Raw genomic sequence first — 16,863 nt, forward strand, 5'->3', positions numbered from 1 at the left:
TTTTAATGGCGTTAGCTATATTTTTTCATAAAACTAACTTGAAATTCGTAAATTACCATAGGCATATTGCTTAAAAAATGTTTAATTGAAAAAATGATTTATTTGATTTTTAATAAGGGTCTACTAAATTAAAGCCAAAGTAGAAATAGTATTATTAATTTATACTAAATGAAATATATTTTTATACAAGCAGAACACTATAAGTGGAAAACAATGTTTTGAAGCGCTAACTATATGTTAAACATAATAAGTTAATTATAGGAACAAATCAATATAGACTTAAGATATTTATAGAAGCAAGGAAAGCATTTAAAACGCTGTAAATAATTTCACACCGTTTTAAATGCTTTCACAAATATATCATAACATGTAAATAGGAGTCAGTTTTTGAATTACAAATTCAAAAACTGATTCCTATTTACATGTTATGATAAATTTGTGAATGCCATTTTAACCATGTTAAATGTTAATTTTACAAGAACTTTCAACCTCAACTTTTTGTAATAAAATGCTAATTATTAAAAAAAATTTAAAAGAAAACAAAAAAGTATCCCTTTTCAAAAAAAAAAAAAACCTATTCTAGTTTAGTTTTTAAATAAGGATTTATATGTATATATTGAAATACAAAAAAAAAAAACAGTTGCTTCAAGAAAATCAGGAATAGATATTAAAAGAAAAACAAATATTGACACGAAAATCTGAATAATTTCATTGATTTACCCTTTAAGCAATACATTGTTATACTAGCAGAGAACAATAAGTAAAAAACAAAGTTTCTAAACCATAATTATACGTTCAACCAAATAACATGAAAAATATTTAACATTGAATAAGTGAATTTAAGCAAATAAAATAAAAATACAAGCTTTGTTACAAAAAAATTTATTAATATTCTCAATTTTTGAAGTTTTTAAAAGTTCTGGTAACATTTCAAAATTGTTACGACAATAAAATATGCATATAGAATGATGAAAAACAGATACATTGAGATGTTCCTTGTTCATTAACTGTGGCCTCCAGCTTAAATACAAAACATGTTTTCAATTATGAGCTCAAAAATTGAATTCAATTTATATGCTATGAAAAGTAAGTGAAATCAATTTAAACAATAGGAAAGAGTTTAATTTACAACAACGTTCTGTTTATACCAAAAAACTTATTTCTAGGTAAAGCTCTTTTTTTTTTTCAATTTAAAAATTTAAAAAAAAATTAGTATCTCATTATAAAAACAGGATGTTTCTCTTTGAATATAAATGAGTATTAAATAATATATATTGAATATATACTAATTATTTTCTACAATAAAACAAGGAAAATCAATTCAATGGAGAAAACACATAGAAAAAAAAAATACATAGAGATAATGACATAGAAACATAAACATTATATTTATGATTTAAACTTAAAAATATACATTGTTAAACAAGCAGAAAGAGCAATGATTAAAATAAAAAATTAAAAAAAAATCGTCAAACATTAATTAAGTCATTAACTTTACATGGTTATAATATAGAAGAACAAAAACTTGTCAATTGAAGTTTAATTTATCACATATTAAAATCGAATAACAACAAAAAGTAAAAACATAAGTATAAAGATAAAAACAAGAAAATAAACTCAATTTGATAAAGAATATATTGTAAAACGTTGTCATATCAATAAACCATAAATATACATATTAAAAAAACAAACGTTGTATTTATTGTTTACATTTCAAAGAGATTGCAATACAATAAAATATGTTTGACTTTAACAAAGTAAAACCTTATTTGAATGAGGCACATCTACAGTTTATAAATTAAGTTTAGTAAACTTTCATTCAAAGCTATTATGTTAACTGACTTAACGTACAAGATTTTGAATAACTTTATAAGCAAATACAAAATAATATATATAATATTTATAACATTATTATAAAAACATTTATTACTATTTTATCACAATTTTAAAAGTAACATTACCAAATGGTTTAAGTATGATAAAAAACAGATACCTGCAGTTGGTGGTATTGTTGTTTCTTCACCTTAAATACAAAACTTATTTAATTATTACCAGCTAAAGTATTAAATCCTCATTTTAATGTTATAAAAAATGTGTGAATTCTGTTTAAACGTAATTAAAGAGTTGATTTTACAACAACATTTAGCTCATACTTTAAAACTTTTATTAAAAACTGCTGATTTTTTTGACAATTAAACAATAAAACAAAAAAATTATCTTTGTTAAAAAAAATCAAGTCTCATTTTTGTATACACAAAAATTGATATGTTTATAAATTAAAACACAGCAAGTACATTTTTCTTTACAAAATTACGAAAAGAAATTAAAAACAAAAACAAAACTTTAATATTAGGGTTTTGGTAGACCGCTAATCAAATCAAACCCTTCAAAAATCTAAATTGATTAAAATTTACTCTTTAATGACAAAATTAAAAAAAAAAATTTTTTTTTTGCTTTTAGAATCTATTTGGTCATAGAAAGCTCAAAATATCATCATCTTGTTGCGGTGATCATCTCTACTAAACTATTAAAGCTACTAACATGAAATTATCTAAATTTACTTTCATTACTATAAAGAGGATCCTGTACCAAAGTCGAAAAAATATACCGAACAGATTTTTTTTCACAAGAATAACACTCAAAGAGGAAAAAACGAGGCGTTTTTGACCATATGTTGGTATAAAAACATTATTATAATCGGATTATAATATCGTCATAAAAGTGGTAGAGGACATCCATAACAACAAAAGGAACAAATCCCGAAAAACTTCATGGAAATCGATTAAAAAAATCATGAGATATTCACCGGAAAATCGTGAATTTTAGTAAACTGAGAAAAACACATTCAAACAAAATAAAGCATATAGTTCTTCAAATAAAAAGAAAAAACTAAAACTATTATGCACCATAAGAGATATCATCATCAACTACTGTGTGCTCATTAAAGTTTTATTTTCAGAATATAAACTTATTTTCAGAACTTCTTCGCTGCGACATTCATGCTAGCTTTAGCTATGTAACTGTTATAATTTCTTTGTTTATCAAGTTAAAAAATATTTTTATGGGATCAAACATGTTCCTAAAACCACAAAACTTTTCTATACTATGGTATTCTTTATCCATTTCTAAAAAAACTAATATTGTACTTAAATAAACATCAAAACTTCATTGCTGCTGTTTTGTTTACAGTTTTGGTAGAATAAAACTTCTGAATGAAATTAGGAGACAGTGTTATAAGCAATATCAATATCATAAAGGTAATATAGAAAACTTTTGATAGCAAACAATGGCAGCTATCAGTTCATCTCATATGACGGTGTTCATAAAGATCTAGCAGTCATTTGTAACATTGAACTGATCCTAATGAGCAGAACTATCATTTTTATTTACAAAACCATTAGTTATAATTTTTACACATTATTTACTGCTGGAACTGGATGTGCACATGTCCATTTTTAATTTTTTGTTTGCAATGATACATTCAAATTTTATGCAAATTAGATACATTTTCTTCAGCTGCATGGATTGTTGATTGATTTTGGTTTCCATTAAAGAGTATAAGGTTTTTAATAAGCCTTAATTTTTTTTTTTTCCATTACTTTCCATTACTAATATTATTTAATCAAAGTGATAGGATAAATGTAGAGTGATTCAGAAAACAGCAACTCTTGTTCGGAATTTCAATAAAACCCACACAAATGTACCCAAAGTATTAATCAATAAACAAAAAGTAGTTTTAGAGTTGCAATCACCACATCTGGTATTTTATATTAAAAAATATACGATATACTATATGGTATAATTTCCTTTTCAGCTGTATAGCAACGGAATAAACAAAGCATTGCTATGCAAAAATTAAAAAATTTACTTATACTGCTTTATTAAAAAAATGATTTTTAATGGCGTTAGCTATATTTTTTCATAAAACTAACTTGAAATTCGTAAATTACCATAGGCATATTACTTAAAAAATGTTTAATTGAAAAAATGATTTATTTGATTTTTAATAAGGGTCTACTAAATTAAAGCCAAAGTAGAAATAGTATTATTAATTTATACTAAATGAAATATATTTTTATACAAGCAGAACACTATAAGTGGAAAACAATGTTTTGAAGCGCTAACTATATGTTAAACATAATAAGTTAATTATAGGAACAAATCAATATAGACTTAAGATATTTATAGAAGCAAGGAAAGCATTTAAAACGCTGTAAATAATTTCACACCGTTTTAAATGCTTTCACAAATATATCATAACATGTAAATAGGAGTCAGTTTTTGAATTACAAATTCAAAAACTGATTCCTATTTACATGTTATGATAAATTTGTGAATGCCATTTTAACCATGTTAAATGTTAATTTTACAAGAACTTTCAACCTCAACTTTTTGTAATAAAATGCTAATTATTAAAAAAAATTTAAAAGAAAACAAAAAAGTATCCCTTTTCAAAAAAAAAAAAAACCTATTCTAGTTTAGTTTTTAAATAAGGATTTATATGTATATATTGAAATACAAAAAAAAAAAACAGTTGCTTCAAGAAAATCAGGAATAGATATTAAAAGAAAAACAAATATTGACACGAAAATCTGAATAATTTCATTGATTTACCCTTTAAGCAATACATTGTTATACTAGCAGAGAACAATAAGTAAAAAACAAAGTTTCTAAACCATAATTATACGTTCAACCAAATAACATGAAAAATATTTAACATTGAATAAGTGAATTTAAGCAAATAAAATAAAAATACAAGCTTTGTTACAAAAAAATTTATTAATATTCTCAATTTTTGAAGTTTTTAAAAGTTCTGGTAACATTTCAAAATTGTTACGACAATAAAATATGCATATAGAATGATGAAAAACAGATACATTGAGATGTTCCTTGTTCATTAACTGTGGCCTCCAGCTTAAATACAAAACATGTTTTCAATTATGAGCTCAAAAATTGAATTCAATTTATATGCTATGAAAAGTAAGTGAAATCAATTTAAACAATAGGAAAGAGTTTAATTTACAACAACGTTCTGTTTATACCAAAAAACTTATTTCTAGGTAAAGCTCTTTTTTTTTTTCAATTTAAAAATTTAAAAAAAAATTAGTATCTCATTATAAAAACAGGATGTTTCTCTTTGAATATAAATGAGTATTAAATAATATATATTGAATATATACTAATTATTTTCTACAATAAAACAAGGAAAATCAATTCAATGGAGAAAACACATAGAAAAAAAAAATACATAGAGATAATGACATAGAAACATAAACATTATATTTATGATTTAAACTTAAAAATATACATTGTTAAACAAGCAGAAAGAGCAATGATTAAAATAAAAAATTAAAAAAAAATCGTCAAACATTAATTAAGTCATTAACTTTACATGGTTATAATATAGAAGAACAAAAACTTGTCAATTGAAGTTTAATTTATCACATATTAAAATCGAATAACAACAAAAAGTAAAAACATAAGTATAAAGATAAAAACAAGAAAATAAACTCAATTTGATAAAGAATATATTGTAAAACGTTGTCATATCAATAAACCATAAATATACATATTAAAAAAACAAACGTTGTATTTATTGTTTACATTTCAAAGAGATTGCAATACAATAAAATATGTTTGACTTTAACAAAGTAAAACCTTATTTGAATGAGGCACATCTACAGTTTATAAATTAAGTTTAGTAAACTTTCATTCAAAGCTATTATGTTAACTGACTTAACGTACAAGATTTTGAATAACTTTATAAGCAAATACAAAATAATATATATAATATTTATAACATTATTATAAAAACATTTATTACTATTTTATCACAATTTTAAAAGTAACATTACCAAATGGTTTAAGTATGATAAAAAACAGATACCTGCAGTTGGTGGTATTGTTGTTTCTTCACCTTAAATACAAAACTTATTTAATTATTACCAGCTAAAGTATTAAATCCTCATTTTAATGTTATAAAAAATGTGTGAATTCTGTTTAAACGTAATTAAAGAGTTGATTTTACAACAACATTTAGCTCATACTTTAAAACTTTTATTAAAAACTGCTGATTTTTTTGACAATTAAACAATAAAACAAAAAAATTATCTTTGTTAAAAAAAATCAAGTCTCATTTTTGTATACACAAAAATTGATATGTTTATAAATTAAAACACAGCAAGTACATTTTTCTTTACAAAATTACGAAAAGAAATTAAAAACAAAAACAAAACTTTAATATTAGGGTTTTGGTAGACCGCTAATCAAATCAAACCCTTCAAAAATCTAAATTGATTAAAATTTACTCTTTAATGACAAAATTAAAAAAAAAAATTTTTTTTTTGCTTTTAGAATCTATTTGGTCATAGAAAGCTCAAAATATCATCATCTTGTTGCGGTGATCATCTCTACTAAACTATTAAAGCTACTAACATGAAATTATCTAAATTTACTTTCATTACTATAAAGAGGATCCTGTACCAAAGTCGAAAAAATATACCGAACAGATTTTTTTTCACAAGAATAACACTCAAAGAGGAAAAAACGAGGCGTTTTTGACCATATGTTGGTATAAAAACATTATTATAATCGGATTATAATATCGTCATAAAAGTGGTAGAGGACATCCATAACAACAAAAGGAACAAATCCCGAAAAACTTCATGGAAATCGATTAAAAAAATCATGAGATATTCACCGGAAAATCGTGAATTTTAGTAAACTGAAAAAAAATTTCTTTGTTTATCAAGTTAAAAAATATTTTATGGGATCAAACATGTTCCTAAAACCACAAAACTTTCTATACTATGGTATTTTTTATTGATTGATTTTGGTTTCCTTTAAAGAGTATAAGGTTATTAATAAGCCTTACTTTTTTTTTCTATTACTTTCTATTACTAATATTATTTAATCAAAGTGATAGGATAAATGTAGAGTGATACAGAAAACAGAGAACAATAGTTCGAAATTTTAATAAAACCAACACAAATGTAACAAAAGTATTAATTAATAAACAAAAAGTAGTTTTAGAGTTGCAATCACCACATCTGGTATTTTATGTTAAAAAGTATACGACATAATATATGGTATAATTTCCTTTTCATCTGTATAGCAACGGAATAAACAAAGCATTGGTATGGAAAAATTAAAAAATTTACTTATACTGCTTTATTAAAAAAATCATTTTTAATGGTGTTAGCTATATTTTTTCATAAAACTAACTTGAAATTTGTAAATTACCATAGGCATATTACTTTAGAAAAATTAAAAAAGTTTAATTGAAAAAATAATTTATTTGATTTTTAATAAGGGTCTACTAAATTAAAGCCAAAGTAGAAATAATATTATTGATTTATACTAAATGAAATATATTTTTATATAAGCAGAACACAATAAGTGGAAAACAATGTTTTGAAGCGCTAACTATATGTTAAACATAATAAGTTAATTATAGGAACAAATCAATATAGACTTAAGATATTTATAGAAGCAAGGAAAGCATTTAAAACGGTGTAAATAATTTAGAAAAAAATTTTCAAACATAAATAACAATTTAAGTTTGATAAGTTGTTAAGTTTAAACTGCAGTTTTTAAATTAAGTATAGTAAAACTAAATAAAAAGCTATTATTTGTAGACACAATTACTGAACTTTTCTAGTATTTGAAAAAACTTGATAAGAAATCACAAGCTTTATAAACATAATATTATTTTATAAAAACCTATTACTTTTCTTAATTCTTGAAGTTCAAAAGAGGTGAATTCAAAAGGGGTGAATATTTTTAAAATAATTATTACAAATTCAAAAACTGATTCCTATTTACATGTTATGATAAATTTGTGAATGCCATTTTAACCATGTTAAATGCTAATTTTACAAGAACTTTCAACCTCAACTTTTTGTAATGAAATGCTAATTATTAAAAAAAATTTAAAACAAAAAAAAAAAGTATCCCTTTTCAAAAAAAAACAACCTATTCTAGTTTAGTTTTTAAATAAAGATTTATATGTATATATTGAAATATAAAAAAAAACAGTTGACTTAGTGGGATTAGTATATTATAATTTTGAAGCTTTAAAAACACCTTATGATTATATACAAGATGTAACTTATTCATAACATGATGAGTCTCTAGGATGGAATGACAATGAAATGTCACATAATTTTTTTATTATATTGTTTTCTAATTAAATATTAGTTTACACATTTTTTACCTATACTACTCATAGGGTGAAATAGTTCTTAACTTTGCTGGTCAACCAAAGAAATCTAAATGCCAGGAAAGCATTGTTACTCCTAAACTAGTGATAGAGGTTAATCAAAGAGTTTATACTTTACATTTTGAAAAAAAGTATATTCATACAATGTTTTAAACTATTTTTATAAAATCGTTTCTCAACTTATGTTTAGAGTTCCAGAAACACGTCCTCCAGCCGTTGTTTCATCTGCATTTACAGTTTTGGCTTTATCTCCTTTTCTTGTCATGTTTCCCATGGTACTAGTTTTAGCCACTGAAGTTGTGAATTTAATTTGCAAGTTTTTATAAAAATTTCTCTGAGAAGTCCTCAGATTAATACTCTTTAAATTTATTTAGTTAATACAATTTTCTATTCCTGTGTTATTATTTCACGTCGGGTTGGCTGGAATATTTGCTATATACTTAATGTTTTGGCTTTAATTGGTAAGCACCTTTCAAACTGTTTCTTTTAAAGTTTTCATTTTATCTTTGACTTTATGTTAAGGTAAATTAAGGTAAAATAAAGAAAATTAAAAACTGAGTTAATTGCCAATTGTTAAATTAAAGAATTCAAAAATATCAAAAGAAAATGAAGAGTAAAAAAAACAAGTCATATTATAAACAAAGAAACACTTAAAAAGCAAATACTCAAAATTAACACTTAAAAAAACTAACAAAAGAAAATTCAAACATTGATTTGTACTAAGTCGCTACCAACTTTTCTACCCCTTTTTTTTCGCCAAAAATAACAAAAAATTATTATTATTAATTTAATTTTTATTTTGTAGAAGTTTGCTTTTTCATTTTATAGTTTTTGCTTTCATTTTGTAGTTTTTGTGTTTTGCCTTTTCATATGCGTAAAGTTTGATTTTATTTGTGCTGTTTTGCTAATTGTTTTTTATTTTTGTTTGCTGTTGTTATTAATTGAGTGTTTTCATATTTTTTGTCTTATTATTTAATTTATTGTAGCTTTATCATTATTATTATTATTTTTAAATTAATTTAATTTACACATGCTTTTATTTATTATTCTTTTTTTTTATTGTTTATTTTATTTAGGTGTCACTCCAATGACTAGTTTTCAACTATATGAGTGACACCTAACCTAATTTTGTAAAATTATGAAAAACTTGTAATTTTTCAATTTTTGGTTGAATAAATGGATTAAAAAAAAATAATTAATTAAAACTCAAAACAATCTTTTTTAGATAAATTGTTTGTTAGTTATTAATTTAATGTTCTTAGTTACAATTGTTAGTTATTCTCCCGCATAGCTTCTTTAACTGAACTGTGTTTTTAAACTCATGCTATTATTCTCAATTTTTAAACACTGTTATAAATTATTAGATTTTGAATTGGAGTTTGCTTATATTCAGAGCTTTGCTGGGCTCCCCCATACCCTCTAATTAGAGGTGGGGGGGTGCAGCCAGCAATTGTAGGTTGCCTATTTAGAAATTCAAGGAACTTTTTTTTTTGTGTAATTCCTTGTGGTTAATTTACATATATAGTTTATTTTTTTAGTTTATTAGGTTTTTTCCGTTTTTTATTGCATTGCTATTATTTTGGAAATGGCATAAAAAAATAAATAAGATTGTTATTTGTAAACATGTATGTTTGTATACATAAATGTGTCTATATTTCATTAATTTTATTTTTCTCTGTATTTATATGTTTATTTTTTCTCAGAAAAATAATTAGAAATAGAAAAAATAAAAATATTGTGCTAGAAGTAGTCAAAAAATAAAAAGATTATTCTTATCCATATTTCTTTGTTTAAAGTGTTATGTTTTTTTTTATTAAGGTTTTTGAATATATATATTTTTTTAAATTTTTATTTAGGTGCCCTAAGAAGTCCTTACAGTCTTATCACAGAGCACCACGGGTGAGCATGTAATTTTTTTCTTTTCTAACATAACATTTCTTTTATTGCCATTGTCAAAAGTAATGTTTTTGTCTAAGTTTTTTATTAGAAGTCATAAATAGGGCATCCAATACCGGTATACCGAAAACCAGTATCCCGATATACCGGCCGTTTTTCCAATACAGATTATAAGTTTTAAGAAGAATTGAACCAGTTCTGTCAGCATTGTGGTGCTAAAAAGTTTCTTGATGAAACACATTTTCTATGATGCCATAATGGAAAGGTAGTTTTACCTCTACTTTCGTCAGCTTTACGAGATTTATATACAGGGGGTTATATTGATCATAATTCCATATGAATTTTTTCATATTTCGTTTATTATTTTATTCAAATGAATTTTTTTATATTCCATATGAATTTTTTAAAATATATTAGAAATTATAATGCATGTCTTTGTTTTGCTTCATTTACAGTTAATGTGGTTCAACCTAGGAATCATGGGCCGTGTTTTAGGATGTGATCATTTTTTTCATTGTTTAGGTAGTCTAAGGCCAGATCAAGATATTCCACCAACATATTGTAAACTATATATCTATGACCCACTTGCAGCAGTAAATTTTAGAATGCAACAACGAGGCAATGATCTTTGCTTACGTGATTTAATGTTTCATTTGTAAACTATAGTTAGTGAAGTGGACCCATTTGCTCTTGCATTTAAAAACATGGCTGAATTAGAAGATGAAGAAATTCATCAAGCAGCTGTAGAAGGACGCTCAGTTATAAAAATTTCTTTACTTGAAGGGCAGAATATACATTGTTACAATCTGCCTTCACATAATGAAATTGCAATAGCATTGGTTGGTGAAGATGGTGCTCCACCTGTTTCCAGGGAAGCTGTTATTTACCCAAAAGGTAACCCTCTAAAAATTATATTGAGTATTTCAACCAACTTAGATCCTATGGTTTATCCACTTTTTTTCCAAGAAGTGGATAATGGTTTGAATAATCAATTGGTGCATAACCCTGAACATGCAACACTGGTTAGAAATCATATCACATTATCTCAGTTTTACAATTATAGACTTTCAGTAAGAAAAAACTTCTGTTCAATATTTATGGAAAGAAACTATTTCAGCAATATGCCTTCATCAGAAATAACCAAAACTAACTGAGAAGAATGCAGTATGATGCCTAAACATGTAAACAACCTAGGAAAAGAATAATATTATTATAATAATATTAGACCAGGGCTTGCAGATTTGCCCTCAAAATATGTAAATAGCCCTAGAGCTTTAAAAGAAAACTTTGAAGATGCTATGGCTATAATTAAAAAGTGTGGTAAACCAGATTTTTTTATTATCTTTATCTGCAACCCCAAATGACGCAAGATTTCTGAAAAGTTATGTCCAGGAGAGACTGACCTGATTTAGACCTGATTTAGACCTGATTTAGTTACTATTTAACTGACCTGAAAGACCTGATTTAATTTTTAACTATTTAAACTCAAATTAAATGATCTCCTAAATGATAATTTCAAGCATGGTGTATTAGGGAGAGTTGCTACTCATGTTTAGGCTATTGAATTTCAAAAGCGTGGTCACATTTTCATATTTTACTTCATTTTGCGAATGATGATAAGCTGGGTTATGCAATGGCACTCGAATAAAGTTTGTTCTCTTCAAAATAATTATATTGATACAGAGGTCTTGACAGCTGTTTCTAGTGGTAAATGGGTCTTTGTTCCTCGAATTTCAGTTGGCTCCATCAGTTTTTAATTTTTAATTTTGAAAAATTCATAGTTTGCAATCACATGTTGTATGTACGAAATGACTTTAGTTAATAATATTTAAATACTTGTTATTTATTTAAACGTTATTTTTTTGCCGAATTGTATAAACCACCTAATCATATTTATAAAAAAAATTTTGATTTTTTATAAGAGTGAACTAATATTTTTCAAAATATAAAATTCTAAAAGTTGGAAAAAAAAAATTAAAATTGTTTAAATCTCAAATTCTTTTTATTTTATTTTATAGTGTTAAGCATTTTGTGTAGCTTTAATAAAAGGTTTGTAAAGATAAGTTTTAATATAATTTATTTAAAATGCAATTAAAAAAATAACTAAAAGTAATCTTTGCTTCAAGTTTGAGTTTTTTTGAGTTTTATTTTAGTGCTTATATATTTTGTTTTTCGTAAGAAATTATTTTCTTTTTCTTAAGTTTTTTATTATCTTTTTCTTCCTAATTTAAGTTTAACTTAGCGTTTCTTTTTTTAATGCATATCTGAAATCTTTAAATCATCTTCCATGGTCAGCAATAGCATTCAATTGCACATCATTCCTGTCCAAGCCTGATATATATATTTATTTATTTACATATATAAACACACAAACACAGAAAAAATTTAAACATATTCTACAAAATAGTATTTATTGTTTGAAATCAAAATAATATTTAATGTGCAAAATCAATTATTAATTTTTTTTAAAAAGATAAAAGGTGGTTTATGAAGAAAAAAAATTTTAATGTCTAACTAAAAGGTATTAGTTAACTCTAATGAGTACACAGAGCTATAATTAAAATTCCTTATAAATCCTTTAATACTTTGACCCCCATTTTATTTAAAAAACATTTAATAATAGAGAACATAAAGACTTTAGAAATAGCAAACCAAAGTTTTTGTAATAATAACAAACCAAAGACTAATAACTATAACGTTGTCATAACTATGGCAATTGCATGAAAAGAAATTTAGAGTAATGATTATTTTAGATAATTTATTGCGACTGTAAGTACACATTGCAATCTTATTGCAAGTTATTAAAATATTTTAAAAACAACTTTAAACTTACTGTCTGATTTTACTTTTATTGAAAAGGCTTTTAATGTGTGTAAAAATCAAAAAACTAAGGGATCACTCATAAATATGCAACCCTAGTTTTAATTAATAAACAAAACAAAACAAAAATCACAAAGTTTCCACAGAGTCTTTAATTAAATAAAAAATTAAAATAAGACTTGAACAACTATGAAAATTGTCACAAAATAAGCAATAATCTCCTCCTTTTAATTTTTTAAACAATTTTAGTATTGCATTTATAATTTTACAAATCAATTTCAATTTTATTGTTGCATTCATTGCTTCATAAGCAAGCAGTTCTAAGTTCGATCTCCACAGCATCCTTAGTAGTACCACACTCAACTTGCTTCTCTGCATAGCAACCTTGTTCATCAAGTTTAATGTTTTGGAGTTAGAGAATTAAGAGAGTGTTGTAATCGCAATAAAGTACAGGAAGGTGATTAAAGAAATAAAGTAAAAAGAGAAATTAAATTTAAAATAGGCTGAACAAACACAGAAGATAATTGTACAGATTACCATAAACATAAGTTATTATAAATTATCTACTTTAAATGGGTTTTTAATGAAAACTTTACTTGGTTTTTACTTGTTTACTTGGGTTTTTTTTATTTATTTATTTTTTAATTTTATAAAACTTATAATAGCTTTGTAAACTATTTTTAATTAAAATAATAAAAAAACAGCTAGCTCTATATTTGTATGTGGTTCTTTGATTGGTCTAAATAACAGGAGCTCTAAATTGTGTAACCAGATTTGTAATAAAATGCTGGACAGATAGTAGCTTCATATTGTTGCACTCAAAATATTTCAAAAAAATTAAAAACAAAAAGGAAAATTAAATTTAAAAAATACCTGAGCTTAAAACAACAGCACAAAACATGGACAATGTAACAAAATAAAAGTTCATTTTTATTAAGATTTATTCTAAAAAAAACTTAAAGTTATACATAGTTAACATAAGTTAAATATATATAAAACACACACAGATATACAAAATAAAATGTAACTATTTATATATACTTTTTAAAAAAATGCAATATAATTTATTCTTGACATGTTTCATAGTTACATACTATATTTTAAATGTTGTATGTAACTACGTGAATATCAAGTTTTTCTTAAAAAACAAACATATTTTGCTAACAAGATGGTCACATGAAAAAAAACTTATATATCAGGGTGTTAGCTAGCCCAATGGTGCCGGTATTTTTAATGCAGTTTCCACTTTAGGATGTTGAATGCTGGATCTTCTCGACTCAATACATGGAATTTGCTTGTGTCTTTGTTTTTATGACTAAGCAAATCATTCTACTATGTCCTAATGAGGGTACAGCTCTAAAACTCAGTTTTATGGTTCTGAGGCCAGCTGGTAATCAGGTTTCCCAAACTCTGTGGTAGCTCTCAGAGAGGCTGATTCATCAACAGCTGAAAAATATCAAAGTACTAACAGTGCCATGTTGCGCATGGATAGTATCCCTGTTCGTTCTTTTGGTGTGCATTGCTGAGACAACATTTGGAGCCCTTTTTTATGGCTTAGGGTTTATTAATAGTAATAAGGGAATTGCTTGGACTATTAAATAGTGTAGGAGAGAGTGGTGTACATTGGAGGTGTGTGTACCGTGGAGGCATGCAATTGTGCTGTCATCTTGAGTGATGAATTCAAACTGAAATTTTAGTTACATGTATTGGCTACTAAAGGTTCATAATAAGTTGTTTTACCACTGCTTAACACATTTGTTGTTGCAATAAAAATAAAAGTTTGTTTCCGGTACCAAAAACTAACTTTTTTAGGGCATATTCTTTTTTTTTTACAACTGTAGGTATAAACTTTATTTTAAAAGTGATTATCAAAAATTGTAAATCATGTTTTCAGCTGCATTTATGCATGCTTGAAACTGCTTAACTCCTAACCTATAAACATATAGTAGCGATTTTTTAAAAACTGGGATAGCGGTGTACCTTGGAGGTAGCTAATGTTGTATACCTTGGTGGTAACACCAAGGTACAAACTTGCATGATTTTGTTAATACTATTATAAGTAATATTTGTTATGAACATATTTTTTTAATGTAATATGTTGTTATTGTTCATTATGATTTTTTTTTTTTTGTTTTTTAAGAATTTTTTTAGCAACCCTCGGAATCAAGGTCAACATTTGGCAATGCCGACCTAAGTACCAACCTAAAAGTGTTTGAGGTCGACAAAAAATTGCCGACCTCAAACACTTTGTTTCAATGTTTAATAGTCATTTGTTTCAAACACTTTGTTTCACTTGTTTCAATGTTTTATAGCAACACCCTTGTATCAAATTTTTTTGCCGACCTGTAACAGTATAATTGGATGTATGTATTTCTTTGTTAAATTGTAACTATTTTCCTCAAATTGTTATCTTCTCTTTGATAATTTTCTCGAATTATCAAAGAGATTATAAAACTGTGTATGTGTTGGATAAATCAAACATGGTCTTTCAGTTGCCACATCCCTCTATTACAGGAGGTTCAGCACAACAGCTGGAAAAACTCATTTGGCATTAACTTTGATTACCTGAATATTGAGTAGACGAATGCCAAATCAAAGTGAAATACTTATTATTACTAAACCTTAATGTAGATATTTGTTATTACTCTTTTCTTAATCAAATTTATTTTTTTTGTTTTTAAGTTTTTCATACTTCTAAGTACAAATTAGTTTAAATTTAAAATCATATAAAATTTCAACATTAGTATAAATTAATATATAGTTTATATAAATCTAACTAGTTAAATTAATATTTTCTCTGATGTGAAGTCCAATTATCCTATCATTAAACATTATATCAACATTCTACCATGTTAAGAACTTAATATGATAAAACAATAATACCTCCAAGTTACAACATACATACCTCCAAGGTATGTATGTACCAACAGGTATGTAGGTACCAACAGTGGTGTAGTGTAAACGATTTTTTAAATTAAAAAAAGGGATGCAAAAATATGTCTGGATGTTTAATAAAAAATCCTAAAGTAACTAATGTCATAAAGATAAAGAAAATATATTGTTACAGAACATATCGTAAGTATTTTCTTTTTATACTTGTAAAAGTTTGAAAATACTTCCAATGTACACCACTCTTCCCTAATGAGTATGATCTATGCTTTAAGTAAAGTTCTTTATCGGGAAACTAGGTTTGAATCCACAGACTATTCTTTTATGTGCTTTCGCTTAGCACCACTTCACTCTATTGCCTTTCTCTTTGTTTTATATTGCTCTCCTTTATCTCAAGACTGCACTCTTTTTGATGTTATTTCTGATCAAATTGGCCAAGCCCTCTCTCTTTATCCATCAGCCAATGTCGTTGTTGTTGGTGACTTTAATGCTCATCACACTGAATGAATTGGCTCTAGAGTCAGTGACTCTGCTGGAGTTAAGGCCCTCAACTTTTGCCTTTCTCGATCTCTAACTCATATAGTCAACTTTCCAAATCACTTTCCAGACAACCCGAATCATTTACCTTCTCTACTCGATCTATTTCTTGAATCTGATCCTAGTCAGTGTTCAGTTTCTCCACATTAACCCTTAGGAGCTTCTGATCACGGTTTGATCTCTCTAAAACTGTTATCTCAATCTTCTTCACTATGAGAATCCCCCTATCATGGTATCTCTTATAACTACCTTAAAGCTGACAGGGACTATTTCCATAATTTTCTTCTTAATGGCCCTTGGGTAGAATTCTTTTGTCTTCCTGCTGACAAACGTGCTTCATACATAACTTCTTGGATTTAGGCTGGCATGGAATCTTTTATTCCCTCTCAACAATTCCAAGTAAAGCCTCACTCTTCTCCGTGGTTTTCCTGACATTGTGCTGCTGCAAATTCCATTTGAAACCATTACTTCCACATCTATCACCAAAACAATTTTCCAGA

General features: G+C 25.7%; 1 protein-coding gene across 16 annotated transcripts in view; it reads right to left on the reverse strand.

The window, feature by feature from the left end:
* Positions 1 to 13,896, reverse strand: part of LOC136088880 (mucin-22-like) — a 68,930-nt gene extending 55,034 nt beyond the window's left edge. For 10 of the 16 annotated variants that reach the window (XM_065813922.1, XM_065813916.1, XM_065813909.1 and 7 more), the window contains exons 1-3: positions 13,811 to 13,896; positions 5,888 to 5,917; positions 1,994 to 2,023 (exon numbers count right to left, since the gene is read on the reverse strand). In XM_065813922.1, coding sequence (XP_065669994.1) covers positions 1,994 to 2,023; positions 5,888 to 5,917; positions 13,811 to 13,865 — 115 coding nt within the window. In that variant the 5' untranslated portion in view covers positions 13,866 to 13,896. The remainder of the gene's footprint in view (positions 1 to 1,993; positions 2,024 to 5,887; positions 5,918 to 13,810) is intronic. The other 6 variants (XM_065813921.1, XM_065813915.1, XM_065813910.1 and 3 more) reach the window with 3 other exon arrangements.
* Between the last annotated feature and the right edge of the window lie 2,967 nt (positions 13,897 to 16,863).

Source organism: Hydra vulgaris, chromosome 12 (genome assembly GCF_038396675.1).
Source record: "Hydra vulgaris chromosome 12, alternate assembly HydraT2T_AEP".
Classification (NCBI taxonomy): Eukaryota; Metazoa; Cnidaria; class Hydrozoa; order Anthoathecata; family Hydridae; genus Hydra; species Hydra vulgaris.